Consider the following 19,433-nt stretch of genomic DNA (forward strand, 5'->3'; position numbering starts at 1 on the left):
TCTTTGTCGCTGGGGGTGGTTCTATGGGATTGTAAGACATTTAGCAGCATCCTGGCCTCTACCCGCTAGCTGCCAGTAGCAACCTGCTGACTAAATGCCCGTAGTAGCCTCCCAGTATCGTATCCAAACACATCTCCAGGCATTGCAAAGTCCTTGGAGAGCAATTCCCCCCTCTATGCTTCTTGTGGGTGTCCCCTCCCATTGAGACCACTGTTCCAGGCTGATGCTGATACAACTCTTTGTCAGCATTTAGCAGCTGCTGTGTCATGGTATCAGTAGAAATTTCAGAGAGCAGTATTTTAAGTCCTTGTCTTCATTTCTCTTTACTCACTGGGTAGACAGCCTCCTCCAGAATTACCGGACATTTTGGATATATGGGATTGTCTCATATTTCATTACCTTTTCCTATTAACTGCTGGGGTGCACAAGCACTGAATGTGAGTGTAGAGTGAGGGGGTGGTTATGTATGTGTGGGTACACTCACACACATACATAGCTCCACACACATATAATGTTTATGATGTTCTCATTTTTTGGTTTTGCAGGGCAAGAGTAGCCTGGTGGGTGGGTCTAATTCTGACAGCACTGACTGTAATGCCTCAATTTGGAAATCTGCCTCTTATACAATCATGTTAGATGGTTTTCCAGATTAACCTAAAACATGTTGCTTGACAGAAAGTTAAATGCCCGTATTTGGGCTGCTAACCAAAAGGTCGGCAGTTCGAACCCACCAGGCACTCCTTGGAAACTCTATGGGGCAGTTCTACTCTGTCCTGTAGGGTCACTATGAGTTGGAATTGACTTGATGGCACTGGGTTTGGTTTTTTTGGTTTGTAACCCATTTTCTTTCTTACCATTGGCCAAGGATATTTCACATATTAGGGATAAAGTCTGGCTATACCTTGAATAAAATTTCATTTTGTAGTGGTGTTATGGATTGAATTGTGTCCCATAAAAATTTTATGTTGAAATCCTAACCCCTGTATCTGGGAACGTGATCTTGTTTGGAAATAGGGTTTTCTTTTTCTATGTTAATGAGGCCACACCAGAGTAGGGTGGGTCCTAAACCTCATCATTTCTCAGTGGTGTCTTATGAAAAGAGCAGAACAGACACAGAGACAGACCCATACAGGGGCAGGACAGATGCCATGTGAGGATTGTATATAAGCAAAGTTAGCCAAGGGTCATGGATTGAATTGTGTTCCCCCAAAATATCTGTCAACTTAGGTGGGCCATGAGTCCCAGTATTGTGTGATTTTCTACCATTTTATCTTCTGTTGTAAATCCTATCACTATGATGTAATAAGATGGATTAGTGGTGGTTATATTGATGAGCTCTACAAGATTAGGTAGTGTCTTATGCCAATCTCTTTTGAAATATAAAAGAGAGAAGCGAGCAGACAGACATGGGGAGCTCATTATCACCAAGAAAGCAGCGCTGGGAGCAGACTGCATCCTTTGGACCTGAGGTTCCTGCACTGAGATGTTCCCAGACCAAGGAAAGATTGGTGACAAGGACCTTTCTCCAGGGCCGACAGAGAAAGCCTTCCCCTGGAGCTGATGCCCTGAATTCAGACTTCTAGCTTACTGGACTGAGAGAATAAATCTCTCTTTGTTAAAACCATCCACTTGTGATATAGCAGCACTAGATGACTAAGACACCAAGGGTCACCAGCAGTACCAGAAACTAGGAGAGGGACCCCCAGAAGGACTTGACATGGCTGAGACCCTGATTTGGACTTGCAGACTCTAGAGCTTTGAGAAAATAGATTTGTGTTCTTCAAAGCCATCCATTTGTGGTTATCTTTCATTACAGCAGCACTAAGTAACTAAGACAAGTGGGTTTGTTTTTTTCCTCCTCTAACTTGCTGGGTTCCAGTCAGGGTCCTGGAGAACAGAACCCACTCCTCTTTCCTCGGCAAGTGCACCAGCAGCAAAGCAAGGCCCTGGTGTGCGGGACCGTGTGTTTGGCTGGAGTTTGATTTGCTAGACTGCCAGGCTCGTTTAAAGTTCTGCAGTCGAGGTTTGAATGCGGAATTCTATATATCAGTTTTGACATGTTTGCTTTATAACCTCTTGTTTGCTGTGTGTGTGCTTGAGCCCCCAAACAGGTGACCATGGGGCCCTGAAGGGAACATGGGAGGCCTGGGTTTGAAGGAGGCCTGCTACCTAAACTAGTGTGTGTCCTTTCCGAGATTCAGTTTCATCGTCTGTAAAATGTGGATAACAACACTTTTCCTGCAGGACTGTTTCAAGGATGAAAGGCGATAGGCTATGGAAGTGGGAGCCCTCAGCACAGTGAATGGCATATAGTGAGTAACTGACAAATGTTATTTAAACAAGTAAAAATGTAAGTAAATTTGAGCAATAAAATAAAAACCAGTAGTGTTAGATTGTAACACATAGAATAATATAAATATCTGAGTCCATGCTTACATAAATAAATAACTGAATAAACAAGTGGGGAAAAGGGACAGCTCTTTCTTGTAGAAGAATTCTAACCAACAAGTGTACAAAGAATGAGAGAAACAGAAAAACCACCACAGCAATAATTACTGCCGGCGGGCGGATCTACTCATGGTCGCTAAAATCAGTGGGCAAGGGCTTGAGGAGAAGCAGGTTCTTTGCATAGCCTAGAGGTGTCTCCCCGTAGGAGTTTCCCAGGGCTGTTGTCACAAGCAGCACAAATCGGGTGGTGGAAAACAACAGGAATGTATTCTGTCACAGTTCTGAAGGAGAGAAGCCTGAAATCACTGTCAGCAGAGTTCACTTCCTCTGGGGCTCTGAGGGAGAATCTGTTCGTGCCTCTCTCCTAGCTTCTGAGAGCCTCAGGCACTCCTCAGCGGCTTGTGGAAGCACCTCTCCAACCTCTGCCTCTCTCTTCACACGGCGTCACCCCTGTGTGTCTGTGAGCCTGGTGTGTCTGTGTGCCTGTCTCTTATCGTTTTCTTAGGAGGGCACCAGTCACATTGGGTTAGGGTCTCCTAGTGGCCTCATCTTACCTTTACATTTGTAAAGACCATATTTCCAAATAAAGCCACATTCACAGGGGCTGGAAATTAGGACTTCAGTATCTTTTGGGGGGGACACAATTCAACCCATAACATACCCCATGACAGTTACTTATTATAAATAGAAAAATAGTAACTTTGCAGTGGAGAATCCTGGCAGATACCACCTTAACCAAGTCATCAAGGTTGACATAACCAATCATAAGATACAACATTAATTTTTACCCGCTGATGTGATGCATCAAGAAGGATACAGCCCTTCTGTGGTACTCTGGCCAAATATGCATAACCTCAGTCTATCATGAGAAAACAAGACACACCCAAATTGAGAGACATTCTACAAAATACCCTTGAAAAGTATCAAGGTCATGATAGAAAAGGAAGGACTGAGGAACTGTCGCTGATTTGGGAAAACGAGGGAGGTATTCAGGATTGGCTATGAATAGAAAAGGATGTCAGTAGAAAAACAGGTGAAATACAAGTAAAGTCTGTAGTTTAGTTAATCGTCTTGTATCAGTGTTGATTTCTTAGTTTTGATGACTGTACTACGGTTATGTAAGATGATAGTGGCTGAAAGGTGGATGGGAATTTTTTGTACTATTTTTGTAACTTTCCTTCAAGTCTAAAATCATTTCAAAATATAACAGTTAAAAAAAAGCAAATGTGTAAGAGAGCAGTAGTTACATTGTTGTCTTTTACACATTTACAAGGTACCGCATACACTTGCAGCTCTTTATACCACTGGGACTCCTGCCTTTTGGCCAGGACCATGCTTCCCCGTTTCCAAAGCTGTTCCACCACGCCTACCACCTCATGGACCCCTCAGCAATCCTGTGAGAGATCACTCCCATCTTGCAGCTGATAAGACTGAGGCTCAGAGAGGTACGGGACTTGTCTAAGGTCGCCCTGCTGCCCTTTCCATTCTCCTGCACAATCACATCAGAGGCCAGTCAGTGACAGGAAAACTTAGTCGGCTCAACGAAAATCACATGCAAATCACTGATACTTTATTCTGCAAAGAAGGGAGTTGGCAAAAAGATGGATTTCAGTCAAAGATTCCTCAAGGTCAAACATTCTCCGTGGTCCACCCGGTGATGCAGTTAATGAAACGACAGCTGGTATTTCCTGAGTGCTCCCAATGTGCCAGGGTCATTAAATAGAGACGGAACTTCCACCGTTAAAAACGGGACCTTCATTTGGACCCAGACTTAGAAAAGGCCCAGCTTCAAAGATTCTGATTTGCACAGACTGAGTACTTCCATTTCCAGAAGTTCAAAAACCTCCTTTCTTATCTAAATGAGGGAAAAAAAAAAAAAAATTTAATAATAATAATTAAAAAAAAAGGTTAAGATCAAGAAAAGATGGTCTTGGCAAATAAACTCAACACTTTGGACTCCTTGGCATTTATGCAGCTATTATGGCCAGGATCAAGGGGGAGGGGCAAAAGTCCCAAATTACATTTGATTCAGAGGTAAAGGATTTACACAAGAAAAGGAAGAGGTACTATAAAAAACATCAGTTTCATTAAAGTGCCTTTTTGTTTGCAGTCATTAAAAATAACACCCCTGCAGAAGTGTCTTCAAGGTACCTAAAGTGTGCCTTCTATAACCTAGATTATACACAATATTTCAACGTAGTCTTTTATAGCTTTTTGATGAGTGCTAATGGTAATATCAAAATAAAGAAAATAATTATGGGCAACAAACGGGTTTTTTGGGGGCTGTTTCTACACGGGTTTTTGGGGGGCTGTTTCTACCTATTAGAAATCCTGGTGGCATAGTGGTTAAGAACTATGGCTGCTAATCAAAAGGTCGGCAGTTCAAATCCACCAGGTGCTCCTTGGAAACTCTATGGGGCAGTTCTACTCTGTCCTACAGAGTTGCTATGAGTCAGAATTGACTCGATGGCAATGGGTTTGGTTTTTTTTTTTTCCTACCTATTATTGTAATTGGAAAACTAATGATAGATTACTCAGACTAAACAGCATAACTGACACCACCAAGTATAGCCTCATCTACCTAACATCAAATTGTTTACACCAGTTAAAAAACCCAGTCAATTCAGGAGACAGGGTGGGTTTGTATACATGTGTGTAGGGAACTAAGCAAATTGTTTTTTAACCTGAACTCATGTCTGATATTCCTCCCTGATCAAGGGAGGATATATAGTTTTATATGGCAAATTAATTCATTCAGCATGTTTAAAGCAGTATTTCCAACCCTCTTTGATAGTTACTGCCATTATTTATTCCAGGTTGGTTAGTGATTGGCAGCCATGTTTATTTACTGTGCAAATTCTTTTCTCTGCAATAGCTAAACTGGAAAATTAACTTCATGATAACACCAGACCAACAAAACCCATTGCCATCGAGTCGATTCTGACTCCTAGCAACCCTACAGCACAGCATGGTGGGTGGCAAATCAGTTTTTCACATTATATGATAATGGATTGCTCTCATATATATAATATGATCTAATACTGTGCCCACAAAGGGATTCAATCATTCACTTTTAATTCTCTGAGACACCAAAAAATTTCCCCATCCCACAAAACCAAAATAGCTCTCTAAATTAAGTAAGTAGGTTTTCGGGGATGTGGAGATGGTGGGCCATTAATGAGGTGAGTTTGTGTCTTCCCAAAGAGTGCACATGTAAGGATGAAAAGCAAAGAGGACTGTGTCTGTAAAAAAGGCACAGGGAAGTGTGCCAGGGCCTCCAGATCCCCCTACTTCTCAGAGGTAGAGACATGGTCCATAGCGAGGCAGGGGCCACTGATCATTTAGTAAGGAAACAAAGCCAATTCCTAAAAAACACATGGAAAGAATATAGAATTATGTGTAAGGCTTGAAGTGGCCTCTATAATTGTAGTTACCTCAGAGTTAAGATAGAAATCATTTCAAAAGCCAGAATGTGCTGGCTCTTAATATCAAAGTCTTTATTACTGTGTTTGAACTCAAGTTCAAATTGGAAAAAAAAAAATGATTAAAGGCAATTGCTGGTTACACGGTACCTCGGGAATGTCCATCAGTCTCCTCAACTTCTGATCTCTCCAGTTCCAGTCAAAAACCAGAAACTTTAAGGGGTTCAAATCAAGGGCACCTGAAAGAGACAAGGAGCGAGCTGCTGCAGGAAAGACCTCATGACATAAGCTTATTAAAATGATTTCCTATTCTCCTGGTTGCTTTCTCCCTCGCTTTCTGTTCTCTCCTCCAGCAACTAATCTCTGCACGTGACGTGCCGCCCTTGCCTGATGGAAGCCTTGCTCTCCTTATAATCTTATCAGTGATTCTGAGGAAAGCAGAGACATTGCTCTTGCTAAGCTCTTCAAACACTCATGTGCTGGCAAAGACTCAATCCCCAGACTCCATTTCGTGAAGCCCCAGAGGGTGAAGTCTTGTTCCTGATAGTGATTTGATAAGAGAACCCTGCATTCTAGGTGGTGGCCTTCAGAGGAGTGGAGTCCAATGGAGTCTGCATAACTCTGAGGAGGTGAGTGGGCAGAAGGATGAGGACAGGGTTCAGAGGATAATTTTAGGCAGAAAAGGAAGTTAGGATGAATGGGCTCCATTCAAAGTCAGCAGTCCTTGATGAGACTGGTCAATCAATTAAGGCCTCTGTCTCCTCTATTTTCCCATCTACCTAGAAGACAAACAATTGTGGAACGTGAGGGCTGGAGGGGACCTCAGAGAGTGTCTAGTCCTCAGAGGACTCGAGTTTTCCCATTCCCCGTGTTCCTTCCCTTGCCCCAATCACCCCCATGTCACGCATAGAAATGGTAGCTGAAGTCTTCCTTTTTTCTGCAGAAATTTCCCTCCGCTTTTCTCTGTGGTTATTTCACTATTTTCCTCTCGGCCCAACATACTTTTTCATGCTTTTTATAAATTATGATGTCTCTTATTTTAAACTGTCTTCAAAATTAAAATAAAAAATGATAAATTGAGAAAGACATGGGTTTGGAGTCTTCCCTTAAAAGTAATGTTCTGCTAGTGGAGAGCAAAGAGGTCCTGTTCTCTGGAAGGCAACTGGACATAATATAACAAGAGCTTTAAAGTGCTTATTATTTGATGAAATAATTTTCCTTCTATGATATATCCCAATAAAAACATCAGATGCAAAGATGATCATTTATAATAGGAAAGATTGAAATAACCTGAATATCCTACTATCACAGGATTGTATATACTTTACAATAGAATATTATGTAGCCATTACAAATGAAAAATTAAAATTACATTTCATGACAAGGAAAGTTCTCATGATATATTAAGTGAAAAAAAAAGTAGGTTATAAAGTTCTAAAATGCAGTATGATCTCCACTTCATAAAAATGCACAGAAAAAAGACTAAAGGAAAAATATTCGAATATTAACTAACAAGGCATTATGTCTAAAGTTACTTTTATTTTCTTCTCTGTACATTTTTTGCATTTTTCAAAGGCTCTTATACTCAGAATACTCTTCATGACTATATTAAAACAACACAAGCCTGCCTATAATTGTACAGATCCCAGTGTCGTGGCTATCTTTGCACGTCTGTAAACTCTCCTTCACTGGCCTACATCAAATATGTAAACATCTTGTTAAGCAATAAACAGCTACAGAAAAGGAGTGATGTGCTGTTGGTCTCGTTTTGTCAGCTTTTCAGTTTCTAGACTGCTGGGGCTGTTCTCTTGGTATGTAGCCTAATGCCTGTGACGTGGTTAATGAATATTAAACCATCCATCCAAGCTAAATCAGAATGTAAAAGTTATCTTAACTGGTGTCATAAAAAATCAGCAGCTCTTTCTGTGATTTTCCCACATGAAGTACGCCCTCACATGGAGTTCTCACAACTCTGTGGAAATGTAATTTCAAAATTCTAGACAGTTTCATTTTCTCTTTCTCTCGCTCTCTTTTTAAATAAAGAGAAGAGTGGCCCTGTGGCCAGGGGCTGGTGACACAAAAATCATTTGGATTCCTGGAAAGGGAGAGGTGACTCCTTTGGCTACAAGCTGCGGGGGAGGCAGGACCAAGCTCAGAGTCCCTCCCTGGCTCCCCAACTCTGACTCACAGAAGGATGAAGAATTCCTTTTATCTGGTCCATACCTTTCAGTGCCCTCCTATGCCCATGGGACACCATTCAAACTCCTCAGTTTACTATTCAAGGTCCCCCCTTGACAACCTGGCTTTCTTTCCAATTGAATCACCTGCTGTTACAGCCCACAGAATCTCCACGCCAGAAAGGTGGTCTCTTTAAGAAAAATAATATCTAGTATTTATTGAGTGCTATTCATTGTGCTAAGCTCTTTATTGGCACAACAATCCCATGAGCCAGGTACTAACTATTATTAAACCTGTTTTTCAGACCCCTGTTTTTTGGCTGGTCAGTTGCTGAATCTGGGATTTGAATCATTAAGTTTGAATCCATAATAGGGGCTCCTAGCTTCAACACCATAATGTTTACTCATCGTCTAGTATCAATAAACCACGTGGATCTGTTTGCCTATTTCTGACTGGGTGGTACTCCTATTCCTGAATGCTTTCCCCCCATTGCCCTGCCTTTCTGAATCCTCCCCACATGTCAAAGGTCATTTAAAGGTCTTTTTACTCTGTAAAGCCTTCCCTGCAGATTCCAGCCCCTATAAAACCCCTGTCTCATTTCTACTCCTTTAGGTTTTATAAGGAGTCCCTGGGTGTCACAAATGTTTAAGTACATGACTACTAGCCAAAAGGTTGGTGGTTTGAACCCACCCGGAGGCTCCATGGAAGACAGGCCTGGCAATCTGCTTCTGAAAGGTCCCAGCCTCTAAAACCCTATGGAACAGTTTTACTCTGCACATATGGGGTTGTAGGAGTTGACATCCACTTGATGGCAACTAACAACAACAGGTTTTATAATCAGAAGCGCTCATTCAGCCCTCAGGATTTCCTGCCTCATGCTGCACTTCTCATTTTATGTGCATTTATCTCCTCAACTGAATCAGGAGCTCCTTGAGGGAAAAAAAAGGTTCTGGAGCAGGACAGCCCAGCCTGAGAGACCTGGGGGGCCACTTTCCCCTTCTGAGCTTCCGTTTTCTCTCATGAGAATGTCAAGCTGCAAGGCTGCTGCGGGTTCTAAATGAGGTGACACATGGAAAGGTGTCTACCACAGCACTCTGTACAGGTAGCAACTCAAAAAATGTTTCCTTTCCTTGTCTGGGAGGCCTGTCACTTCACGCATTTGCATGGACTGTGCAGATAGTGGGGTCAATTAATTCTGGATGATTTTCATCTGGAGAGAAACATCAGTGTTTTTAGTTTTAGTCTGCTCCTAGGCAAAGGACCACTGTATATACTGATTTGCCATATTGATGAACACATTAGTTTCAGGTGTATAAAAAAATCCAGGTGTAACTTCAGACAGTTATATAAAAGTTCTATTGCTGTATTAAATAAGTAATTTGGAAATGAGTATTGAAAATGAAATCTTTAAATCTCTCTGGTAGGTAGAAGAGGTAATAAGACCATCAGCAGATTAGCAGGTTAGGCTAACTAGTGGATGTTGTCTGGAATACTTTTCGGGTAAAGCATTAAAAGAGAAAGCATTCTGGAGAAGTAGTCCCAAATACCTGCCTTTCATTCATAGGAACTGCATTTTTGTTCCAACATGTTTTATATACCAGCCCTCAACCATAAGGGAGTCTTGGGGGAGTCCAGACTCGATGAAACAAGAGGGAGGTGCTGGCCACATGCAGCGCTCCAAAATCCAGAGGTTGCGAACTGGTAGAATGAAGTCTGTGTGGATCCACTAATCTGCTTAAGGAATTGGAATCTGACTTAGGTAGGTATATGTACTTCAATTTGCCTTAGTCCCTGCCATTCCTGCCGGCTGATTTTGGAGCCTAACAGCTGAATTTCCAACTCCTGAATCAGCCAGGGCTTGGAGCTGGTTCCTCCGGTTGGAACCCCTGCTGAGAATTTGCATTTCTAACAAGTTCTCAGGAAGTTATACATAAGAATCACTTGGGGACCTTGTTAAAATGTAGACTCTGATTCAGTATATCTGGGGAGGAACCGCAAATTCTCAGCGGGGAGCTTGTTAGGAATATAAATTCTCAGCAGGGGTTTGAACCAGATGAACTGGTTAGCAGCCCTGGAATTAACTCAGAAGTCTGGTTTCATTAATCACAAATGCAGTTTCCTAAAACTCACATGGGGGTAAGGCAAACTCCCAGCTCTTCATACCTTGTTTAACGAGTTCTTTGATCCTTCCCGGAGTTCCTACACCCAGATGAACCACACGCTTCTCCAGCAGCTTTACCTGCTCCTGGATCTACTCAAAGATGGAAGTGAAAGTAGAAAAGGAGAATCATTAGAAAGGGCAATCACAGGCCAATTTAGAGCATTTTATCTCAACGTTAAAAAAGTAAAAAGAAAATGGGGGCTTGTTTAGGGTCAACACCCAGGACAAAGAAGGTGAACCCTGAGATAGAAGAGCATCTCCCTAGGAAACTGGTAAAAACTTGAAGAAATCAGGAGTCAGACCTGAGCTTCTCTACAGGAATCTCGGAGGATGGAGGACTGCGTGGGGAGAGGTGGATATGCGGAGGCAGGGAAATTCAGAGAGAACCAGGATGGTTGCCAAATACACAAGGCACCAAAGAAATCGCTTGCTATAGGAACAAGGAGAAGAGGTAGAAAAGAAAAGGCTGGGCTGTGGGAGTGGTCCTCAGGGATCATTACAGGAGCGCCCCATGAGGAACCACAGGCCCTGCTTACCTTTATATGTTTTGCAAATAATTTCATAACTTTGCTGTCTCCTTTGAACGCAGTCATCGACCTAATGAAAAGGAATAGCTCAATGCATGAGAAAGCTCACTTATTACTGGCAAGTTGACTACTTAAGTATTACGGGTTGCTTTATTCAAAAGGATGTGCGTACATATGTGTGTATATATTTTTGAGATTTTTAGGTTAGCCCATCTCTGGAATGAAAAGCGGGGTGGCCTTTATTCAGGCATGTAATGGGTTGGCCTGTAACATTCATACACGAGGTTAACTTCCTTGATTATCAAAACATCTGCATTTACCCTTCACTTGTAATACAGAATTCTTGTATTTCAGGTCCCTGGCATAGACTAGTCTTCAAACTGCAGTGTGGTTTTCATAAAACTCTGCAGTACAGTTCTCATTTGGTTGTGAGAACTATCTTGGAGAGGTAATGTCAGCTTGAGCTCTGTGGAGCCCAAGGGCATCTACAAAGGCCTGCCCATGGCTGCCGTGAGGGGGTCCTAGTGGGGGAGCTGACAGGGAGGAGAAGGAAGGCCTATACCCTTCTTCGGTCAGAGCAGCCTCACTTTGATCTACTTTGCAGAGTACTTCTCTGTAAAATCTAATATATGGAAAGGCTTCTGCCAAAAAAGAAAGAAGGAAGGGAGGGAGGAAGAAAATAAGGAAGAAAGAAGAAAACTATTGTCACCAAAAAAACGAACCCATTGCTGTCGAGTCGATTCTGACTCATAGCAACCCTATAGGACAGAGTAGAACTGCCCCATAGGGTTTCCAAGGAGCGGCTGGTAGACTCAAACTGCCAACCTTTTGGTTAGCAGCCAATCTCTTAACCACTGCTCCACCAGCGCTCCAAAGGACTGTCCAAATCAGAGATAGCCCAGCAGGTGGGTAGCGTAAGTGAGCCAGGTGATTTAGGAGGCAGGGGTGTGGACTGAGGAGAATTAGGGCATATGTGCCCTATGCTCAGTTTAGCCAGTAACCATGATGTGAGATTATGGGCCCAGTGTTACAAGACCTTCTGATTTTCTGAGAAGCCCCAAATCTAGATTTTTATATGTAAAATCTGATTTTAAACAGGAGCAACTCATTCAAATGTTTTAGACATAAAATACTTAGGTGAGTTTAGTCCTCGGGCTGTTGATTTACAGCTTCTGGACTACAGGATAAGCACTCCATTCAGCTTCTAGGTATTCAAAATTCTGGATCTATCTAGATGAATCCAGAATGTCAGTTCTGTGGGCTGAGATCATGCTGGGTGGTGCCTCGCACGGTTGCCTTTACTAACTCAGCCTGCGTGGAGGGAAGCTCTACAAGTGGACATACCACATCAACTGTCTACCACTTTATCGTAGGGCGACCTTGAGGACGCTGCCACTATGTACACCACAGGGGGAAAAACCATGCTTCTCAGGGGAACCTTCTTTTAAATCCCAGGGAATATCACAGATCTGGCAGCTGATGATGTTTCCCAACTTGTTCTGGCTGCTGGGAAGTACAGGGGGTCACCTCTGCAGGTGATCAGGGCCTAAGAGAAATGATTCCACCTGGGTCCACCTGATTTTCTGACCTTTATTTTTTCTTTGCTTCCATTTTCACCACCTTTTTTTTTTTTTTAATTATGCTTTAAGTGAAAGTTTACAGAGCAAATTAGTTTCTCACTAAACAATTAATACACAAATTGTTTTGTGACATTGGTTGCCAACCCCATGATGTGTCAACACTCTCCCCTTCTCGACCTTGGGTTCCCCACTTCCATTTGTCCAGTTTTGCTGTCCCTTCCTGCCTTCTCATCTTTGCTTTTGGGTTGGTGTGCCCATTTAGTCTGGTGTGCCTAGTTAGTCTTTTATACATGGTTGAACTCCGTGTGTTATTGTTTGTTTTTTAGGGCTGTCTAATCTTTGGCTGAAGAGTGAACTTCAGGAGTAACTTCAGTACTGAGTTAAAAGGAGGGTTAAAAGGGTGTCTGGGGGCCATCCTCTCAGGGTTTCTCCAGTCTCTGTCTTCACCACCTATGTTATATTTGTAGTATGTATTTCTATATATCACCTCAATATTGTTTTGAGATGAAATAAGTATAAATGAACAAATAAATAATATCTTTGTAATTGATGTTTGGGGATAGATCTAACATAAAAATATTGCCTGGAAATACTATTTTCCTTTATATATTATTATTATTATATTTTGAGCAATATCACTGACCAGTAGCAATATATGAGTTTGCAAAACAGTGGATTGTGCTATTCAAGTTTTATTGCACTTGAGTTTTCACTTACAAATGAGCTTTCTCCATGGCAAGGTCGATTAGAAAGACAATTTAGGGGACATATTTAACGTAACTCACGGTTCTCAGGAGAACAAAGGTTCTTACAAGTTAGAATTATCCAGCATTTGTGTGTATGAATATGGCTCATTATGCCTGCTCCCCTTTTGCAAATCAGCTAACCTTGAAATGCATCATGGTGTTACTGGGGACACAGAAAAATGCTGAAAATTGGTAAATGAAGTGTAGCAACATGGTGCTTTAATGCCTCTCAGAAAGGAATTTATGTACAGTAGAAGTGGAAATCGATTTGACAACTTGTTTTTAAAGAGCAGCCTCCGGTACAGCTCTTAGCCATTAGCCCTTAAATCTAAAAGGTGTTCTTTGGTGATACTTTTTTTTTTTGAACATTTTTATTGTGGTTTAGGTAAAAATTTACAGAGCAAATTAGTTTCCCATTCAACAATTTATATACAATTGTTCTGTGACATTGGTTACAATCTCCCCCCAACCTTCCTCCCTGGGTTTCCAATTTCCATTTGCCCATTTTTCCTACCCCTTCCTGCCTTTTGAACTTTGCTTTTCGGCAAATGCTGCCCTTTTGGTCTTGTATATTTGATTGTTCTGAGGTGTACATCCCGCACAGGTGATTTTGTTCACTTTATAGGCCTGTCTATTGTTTGGCTGAAAGGTGATCTTTGGGAGTGGGTTCAGTTCCAAGTTTGAAGGGTGTCTAAGGGCCATAGTCCTGGGGGTTCCATCAGTCTCTATCAGACCAGTAAGTCTGGTCTTTTTTATCAATTTGAATTTTGTTCTACATTTGTGGTGCTACTTTTTTTTTTTTAATATATATATTTTTATTTATTGTGCTTTAAGTGAAAGGTTACAAAATCAAGTCAGTCTCCCATACTGAAACTTACACACGCCTTGCTATGTACTCCTAGCTGCTCTCCCTGTAACGAGACAGCACACTCCACCTCTCCACTCTGTATTCCCTGTGTCCATTCAGCCACCTCCTGTCCCCCTCTGCCTTCTCATCTCCCCTCCAGACAGGAGCTGCCCACATAGTCTCATGTGTCTACTTGTGCCAAGAAGCTCACTCCTCACCAGTATCATTATCTGTCTTACAGTCCAGTCCAATCCCTGTCTGAAGAGTTGGCTTTGGGAATGGTTCCAGTCTTGGGCTAACAGAGGGTCTGGAAACCATGACCTCTGGGGTCCTTCTAGTCTCAGTCAGACCATTAAGTCTGGTCTTTTTTATGAGAATCTGAGGTCTGCATTGCACTGTTCTCCTGCTCCATCAGGGACTCTCTGTTGTGTTCCCTGTCTGTGGTAGTTCTTCTGGTCTCAGGCTGATGTAGTCTCTGGTTTATGTGGCCCTGTCTCTTGGGCTCATATTTACCTTGTGTCTTTGGTGTTCTTCATTCTCCTTTGTGGTGGTACTTTTTAAAGCACTGAAAAGTCAGTGTGGACTATGGTTTTAGGACCAGAAGCATTTGGGATCTTGAAGATAAGTTATAGTTACAGCAGAAGTAGTTGAAAGAAATACTTTTACGGGGAAGGTGTGGGATATAATTCAATGTATCTGCCTAGGTGCGGAAAGGAGGTTGGAAGCATTATTAATAAAGATTAATATCCACTTTCCTAAATTCATAATTTGATTTTCATTTAGAAAAATAGATGTTAAATAAGTACTGAGCCTCTACATTTCCATCTTAGTCTATTTGATCACATTCCTTATTTTTCATGACTTGGATTTACCCTTTATTTATTTTTCTGTGGAAGCCTGCCTGGTCCAGAGCCTGGCTCCTGGAGAGGGCTGATCCCAGTCAATCCTATCTTACTCTGATGGCTTTTCTCTGAAAGCTGAATGTTCGCACACATTCAGCGGAAGCCTTCTTGTTTATTCAACCAAAACGAAAGTAAATGAAGAGGTATGTGAAAGCACTTAGTATAAAGCACTGCCAAATTATCTTTAAAACATAATTGTTATATCTAGATCTTTGGTCTATCTGGGATTCATCTGGGTTTAAGAAGTGAGATATGGACCAAATTTATTTTTCCAAATGGCCACCCAGTTGTTCCAACACCGTTTATTAAATAGTCCATCGTTCCCTACTGATTTGTCACCTCAGTCATGTGCAGTGTTTTCATGTGCGTCTGTATCTACTCCTGAACTTTCATTTCTGTTCTACTGTCTAATGTATGTGCCAATTCCATACTACTTCAACTATTAAAACTTATAATGTTTTTGATTTGTTTTCGGTACTCTAACAGAGATACTATCCTCTCATTAGTATTCTTTTTCAGAATTTCCCTGGCTATTTTTTCTGATGTATTTTTCCATATGAATTTAAAATTAGTTTATCTAGTTTGAAAAACAATTCTACTGGAATTTTATTGGGAATCTGTGAATTTCGTAGATTATCCTAGAGAAAACTGACATTTTCACAATGTTGAGTCTTCCCATTCCAGAATACGGTATGGTATGCCTTTTTGTTTGTTTAAGACTTTCTATGTCCCTCATATATTTTTTCTTTATATAGATTTTGTTAAGTTTGTTTCTTGATATTTTATCCTTCTTGTCACTATTTTAAATCAGATCATATCTGTTTGGCACATATCAACTACTCAGAAGACATTTATCTCTTCCTGCAACTGGTTGCTGCTAATAGGATCCCTGGCTTTTACCTTTGTCTCCTGTGGCGTTCTCTTCACACAGCTGCCAAAGGGAGCCTTTAAATGATTATCAGATCATGTGACTGCTCTGCTCAAAATCCGCCAAGGGCGGCCCACTGCAGGGTCTTCTGCACTTACTGTCCCCTCTGCCTGGAACGCTCTCCTGCCAGGTGTCTGCTTGGCTCTCTCTGCTCTGTTCAAGTCTCTGCTCTAATGTCACTGTCTTAGAGAAACTGTCCGTGACCATCCTTTTTAAAAACAGCCCCGTCCCTTCTATCCCTGTGCCATGCTTTATTTTTTTCTTTCCATAACTTATCACTTCCTAACATTATAATATACAATTGCTTTCTTTTGTCTGTCTCTCCAACTGGAGTGTAAGATCCATGAGGGCAGGGGAGTCTGTCTGGTCTGTTCACTGCTACACCTCCAGCACATAGAACACGCCAGTTTGGCACATGTCGGTTACTCAGGAAACATCTAGGAACTAGAAGAGGTGAAGTTTCCCACCTCATGAGCTCCAGTGCTCGGATGGCAGAGCTGCAGACAATTAGAAGCAGGACCGATTTCTTCTCACTGTGGTTTTTCTGAAGTTTTACCCACTTAGGACAGACTGGAAAAAAAGACCACACGCACATAAAAAATTACCCTAAATACAGCAAAATAGGGTCCTCAAAGTTGAGTATCCCCCAAATATTTCTTTGTTAGGGTTTATGCAAAAAAAAAAAAAAAAAAAAAGGGTCATTTCAATTCTATTCTCTGGTTATACTAGGTATTAGATTAAAATGAAATATCATTAATCTACAACACATATAATATACCCAGTAGCTAAATGTTATTAGATTTTTTGTTGTTAGGTGCTATCAAGTCAGTTCCAACTCATAGTGACCCTACAGGACAGAACAGAACCGCCCTATAGGGTTTCCAAGGAGCGGCTGGTGAATTTTAACTGCCAACGTTTTGGTTAGCAGGCAAGCTCTTAACCACTGAGCCACCAGGGCTCCATGATTAGTTTTAGGACTAAGTAAAACAGTTTAGAATAATTCATTCTTGATATTTTAATTTATGTTTGAGGCTTGAAGGCAATGTTGATTACACAGGAAAAAAAACTGATTCAATACTGTTAAATGGACACTCAGAATAACATATAACATGGAACAGACCTTTAAATAATAATAGCAAACATTAAACACTGACACTGTGCTAAGCATTTACATGCATTACCTTTTCTAGTCCTCATAACCCCGTGAGGCTGATTCTATTATTATCTGCATTTGCTGAATTAGGGCTGAGAAATGTTAAGTGACAATGACCCCCAGCTTGTAAATGGTGGAACTGTTATATGAACTCAAATCAGATGTTGTTTGAATTGCTTAGAGTTTGAAATAAAAGTGCTAAATCTATACATCTAAACTATTTATAACTAGAATAATCTAGTTATTCCTGGCTACACTAATAGTATGTATTGAAAAGACAGAATTGATTGAGCACCCAACAGCCGTGGTCTGAGTTCTGGATAAGTGAATAGAATTTCAGAATATCACAACAGGAATACAGATCACATGGTCCAACTTCCTAATCTTTCAGATGAAATCAAGCCCCAAGGGAGTAACCAGTGATTTGTCCTAGGTCAAAGAGCAAATGAGTGGGGGATGTGTGACGAGAACATTGTTCTCTGAATTTCTAGTCCAGTGCTTCTGGTGTGCTAAGACAAAAAATGAGACTAAAGACCAGATTCCCAAGCCCAGTGCAAAACCAGAATAAATTTATATATAAAAATTAATATCAAGATGACCTAAAAAAGCCTCCATTTAGAATCCATTTCAAATGGAAACTTTTGATTTTAAATGCAGTTTTAAAATTTTTATTTCAAAGAGAAACAAATCTTATTTTTTAATAGGATAATAACTTGGAGGATAATTTTTAAAAATCAGTGTTTACTTACTTTCTTTCAGGTAGGACGAAAGACTGTGAGTCAAGTCATTGGCTTTGAGGAAACACGAGTCTAGAAATACGAGAAACATTTTGTTGAGAATTTTGCAAACACACATATAATCGAAATAGATTACATGTGAATGATGTATTCTTGGTCAAGTTTTTGAAACATTACTGAAATGGGGGCTCATTATATATTTTGAAGTGTTGTCTAGTATTTTAAAGTAAACTTATAGCCCTCCACTGAGCTGCCCATAATTTCTTAGAGTAGTGAAACAGAAGCTTGTGGTATCACTCAGTAGACTAACAATACATCTTTATTTTTCAAATCCGTGGACTAGGCAACATACAAAAAAAAAAAAAAAAAATACAAAGGCAAAGCTTAAATCTTTGAAACAAATCTACGAAGATAAAAATCACTAGTCATCACAGAAATGCAAATTAAAACAGCTATGAGACAACACTTTACACGCTCATTAGAATGGCCAACGTTAGATGATTAATACCAAGTGTTGAGAATGAAGGGTGGTGGGGACTCCTGTGAACTGTAGGTGAAAGTGTAAACTGGTATAGCTACTCTAGGTGGCATTTAATGAAACTGAAATGTGTGTATCCTATGACCTAGGAATTTCATTCTTGGGTAAATAATGCAAAGAAATTCTTGTGTGGTCTGTAAAGGGTCACACACAAAGGTATTCATTCGGGAATGGTTTGTGACTGAGGAGCTGGATGCAGCCCTAGGTGTCCATATCTGGGAAAATGGATAAGAAACATGTGGTAGATGAAAACACTGGATATTATGTAGCCTGTAGAAGCAATGAACTAGATGTATAGGAAGCAACATGGGCGTATCTTGAAAAAAGTGTTGTGAGGAAAGAAACAGAATGAGGTCCAGCACAAATCATTTAGATAAATTTAAAACATACACATACAACAACATGACTTGTTTTATAAGGATACATATTTAAAACCATATATCAAAAAAAAAAATCAATATCAATACTCTAGAGTTAATGCCTATGGGAAATGGAAAATGGGAGTGTGTAGTATGGGCAAATGAGAATAATACAACAAAACTACAACACTACGTATTACAATAAAGCATAGGGGCCTTCCCCGACTAGTGATGATCATGGTCTAGCAGCCACATATAGTATGATTAACTTGGTATCTGAGATGTCAAAACAAAAGCAGCACCATGTTTATCATCCTAATTCCTTCTTCAAGACAAAGTGTATCTATAAACGCAGCAGAGTACTAGGGGGTAAACTATTGCTAAATTAAATGAAATTCACATTGTGACCCAGCACATATAAGTCATTGTATGAGTAACTTCAAAGGGGTTGCCGCCTACACTTTGTGGAGCCTTCACTAGGCTTTGAGACTGTAATTTCCCGAATCTGGATATGATCAGAATAATCTGGAACACTTTTCAAAAGCTACAGATTCCTAAGAATCTGGAATACCTTCTGAGTAGTGAGTCAGAATCCTTGGGGTGGGCCCGGGAATGTTTTTTTTTATGAAGCTCCTTGGTGATTGGGTTGCAGCTAGCCTATAGGCCTTTAGGAATCACTGATCAGGAGGACAGCTGAGAATCGAATTAGCCCCAAGCAACTCCTGCCTTGAAACCCTAATTAAGTGCCCCTGTGCATGACATCAGCAATGTTCAGTGCACAATATTAATTGAAGACATGTTCCTGCCCTAAAGACACAAATAATCTCAAAAAAAAAAACCAAGTTAGACACTCAGCAAACTAACTAGGCACAATATTTTATTATTTGTATCCACTTTTTATTTATGT

The 19,433-nt window shown here is 40.8% G+C and overlaps 1 protein-coding gene across 5 annotated transcripts in view; it reads right to left on the reverse strand.

Moving 5' to 3' along the window:
• Positions 1-3,732: 3,732 nt before the first annotated feature.
• Positions 3,733-19,433, reverse strand: part of CMSS1 (cms1 ribosomal small subunit homolog) — a 418,629-nt gene continuing 402,928 nt past the window's right edge. For 3 of the 5 annotated variants that reach the window (XM_023559043.2, XM_064273053.1, XM_023559044.2), the window contains exons 5-10: positions 17,642-17,701; positions 16,207-16,309; positions 10,746-10,806; positions 10,212-10,299; positions 6,021-6,109; positions 3,744-4,303 (exon numbers count right to left, since the gene is read on the reverse strand). In XM_023559043.2, coding sequence (XP_023414811.1) covers positions 4,220-4,303; positions 6,021-6,109; positions 10,212-10,299; positions 10,746-10,806; positions 16,207-16,309; positions 17,642-17,701 — 485 coding nt within the window. In that variant the 3' untranslated portion in view covers positions 3,744-4,219. Of the gene's footprint in view, positions 4,304-6,020; positions 6,110-10,211; positions 10,300-10,745; positions 10,807-16,206; positions 16,310-17,641; positions 17,702-19,433 lie in introns of all 5 variants that reach the window. The other 2 variants (XM_010598602.3, XM_023559042.2) reach the window with 2 other exon arrangements.

This window comes from Loxodonta africana, chromosome 20, assembly GCF_030014295.1.
Source record: "Loxodonta africana isolate mLoxAfr1 chromosome 20, mLoxAfr1.hap2, whole genome shotgun sequence".
NCBI lineage: Eukaryota > Metazoa > Chordata > Mammalia > Proboscidea > Elephantidae > Loxodonta > Loxodonta africana.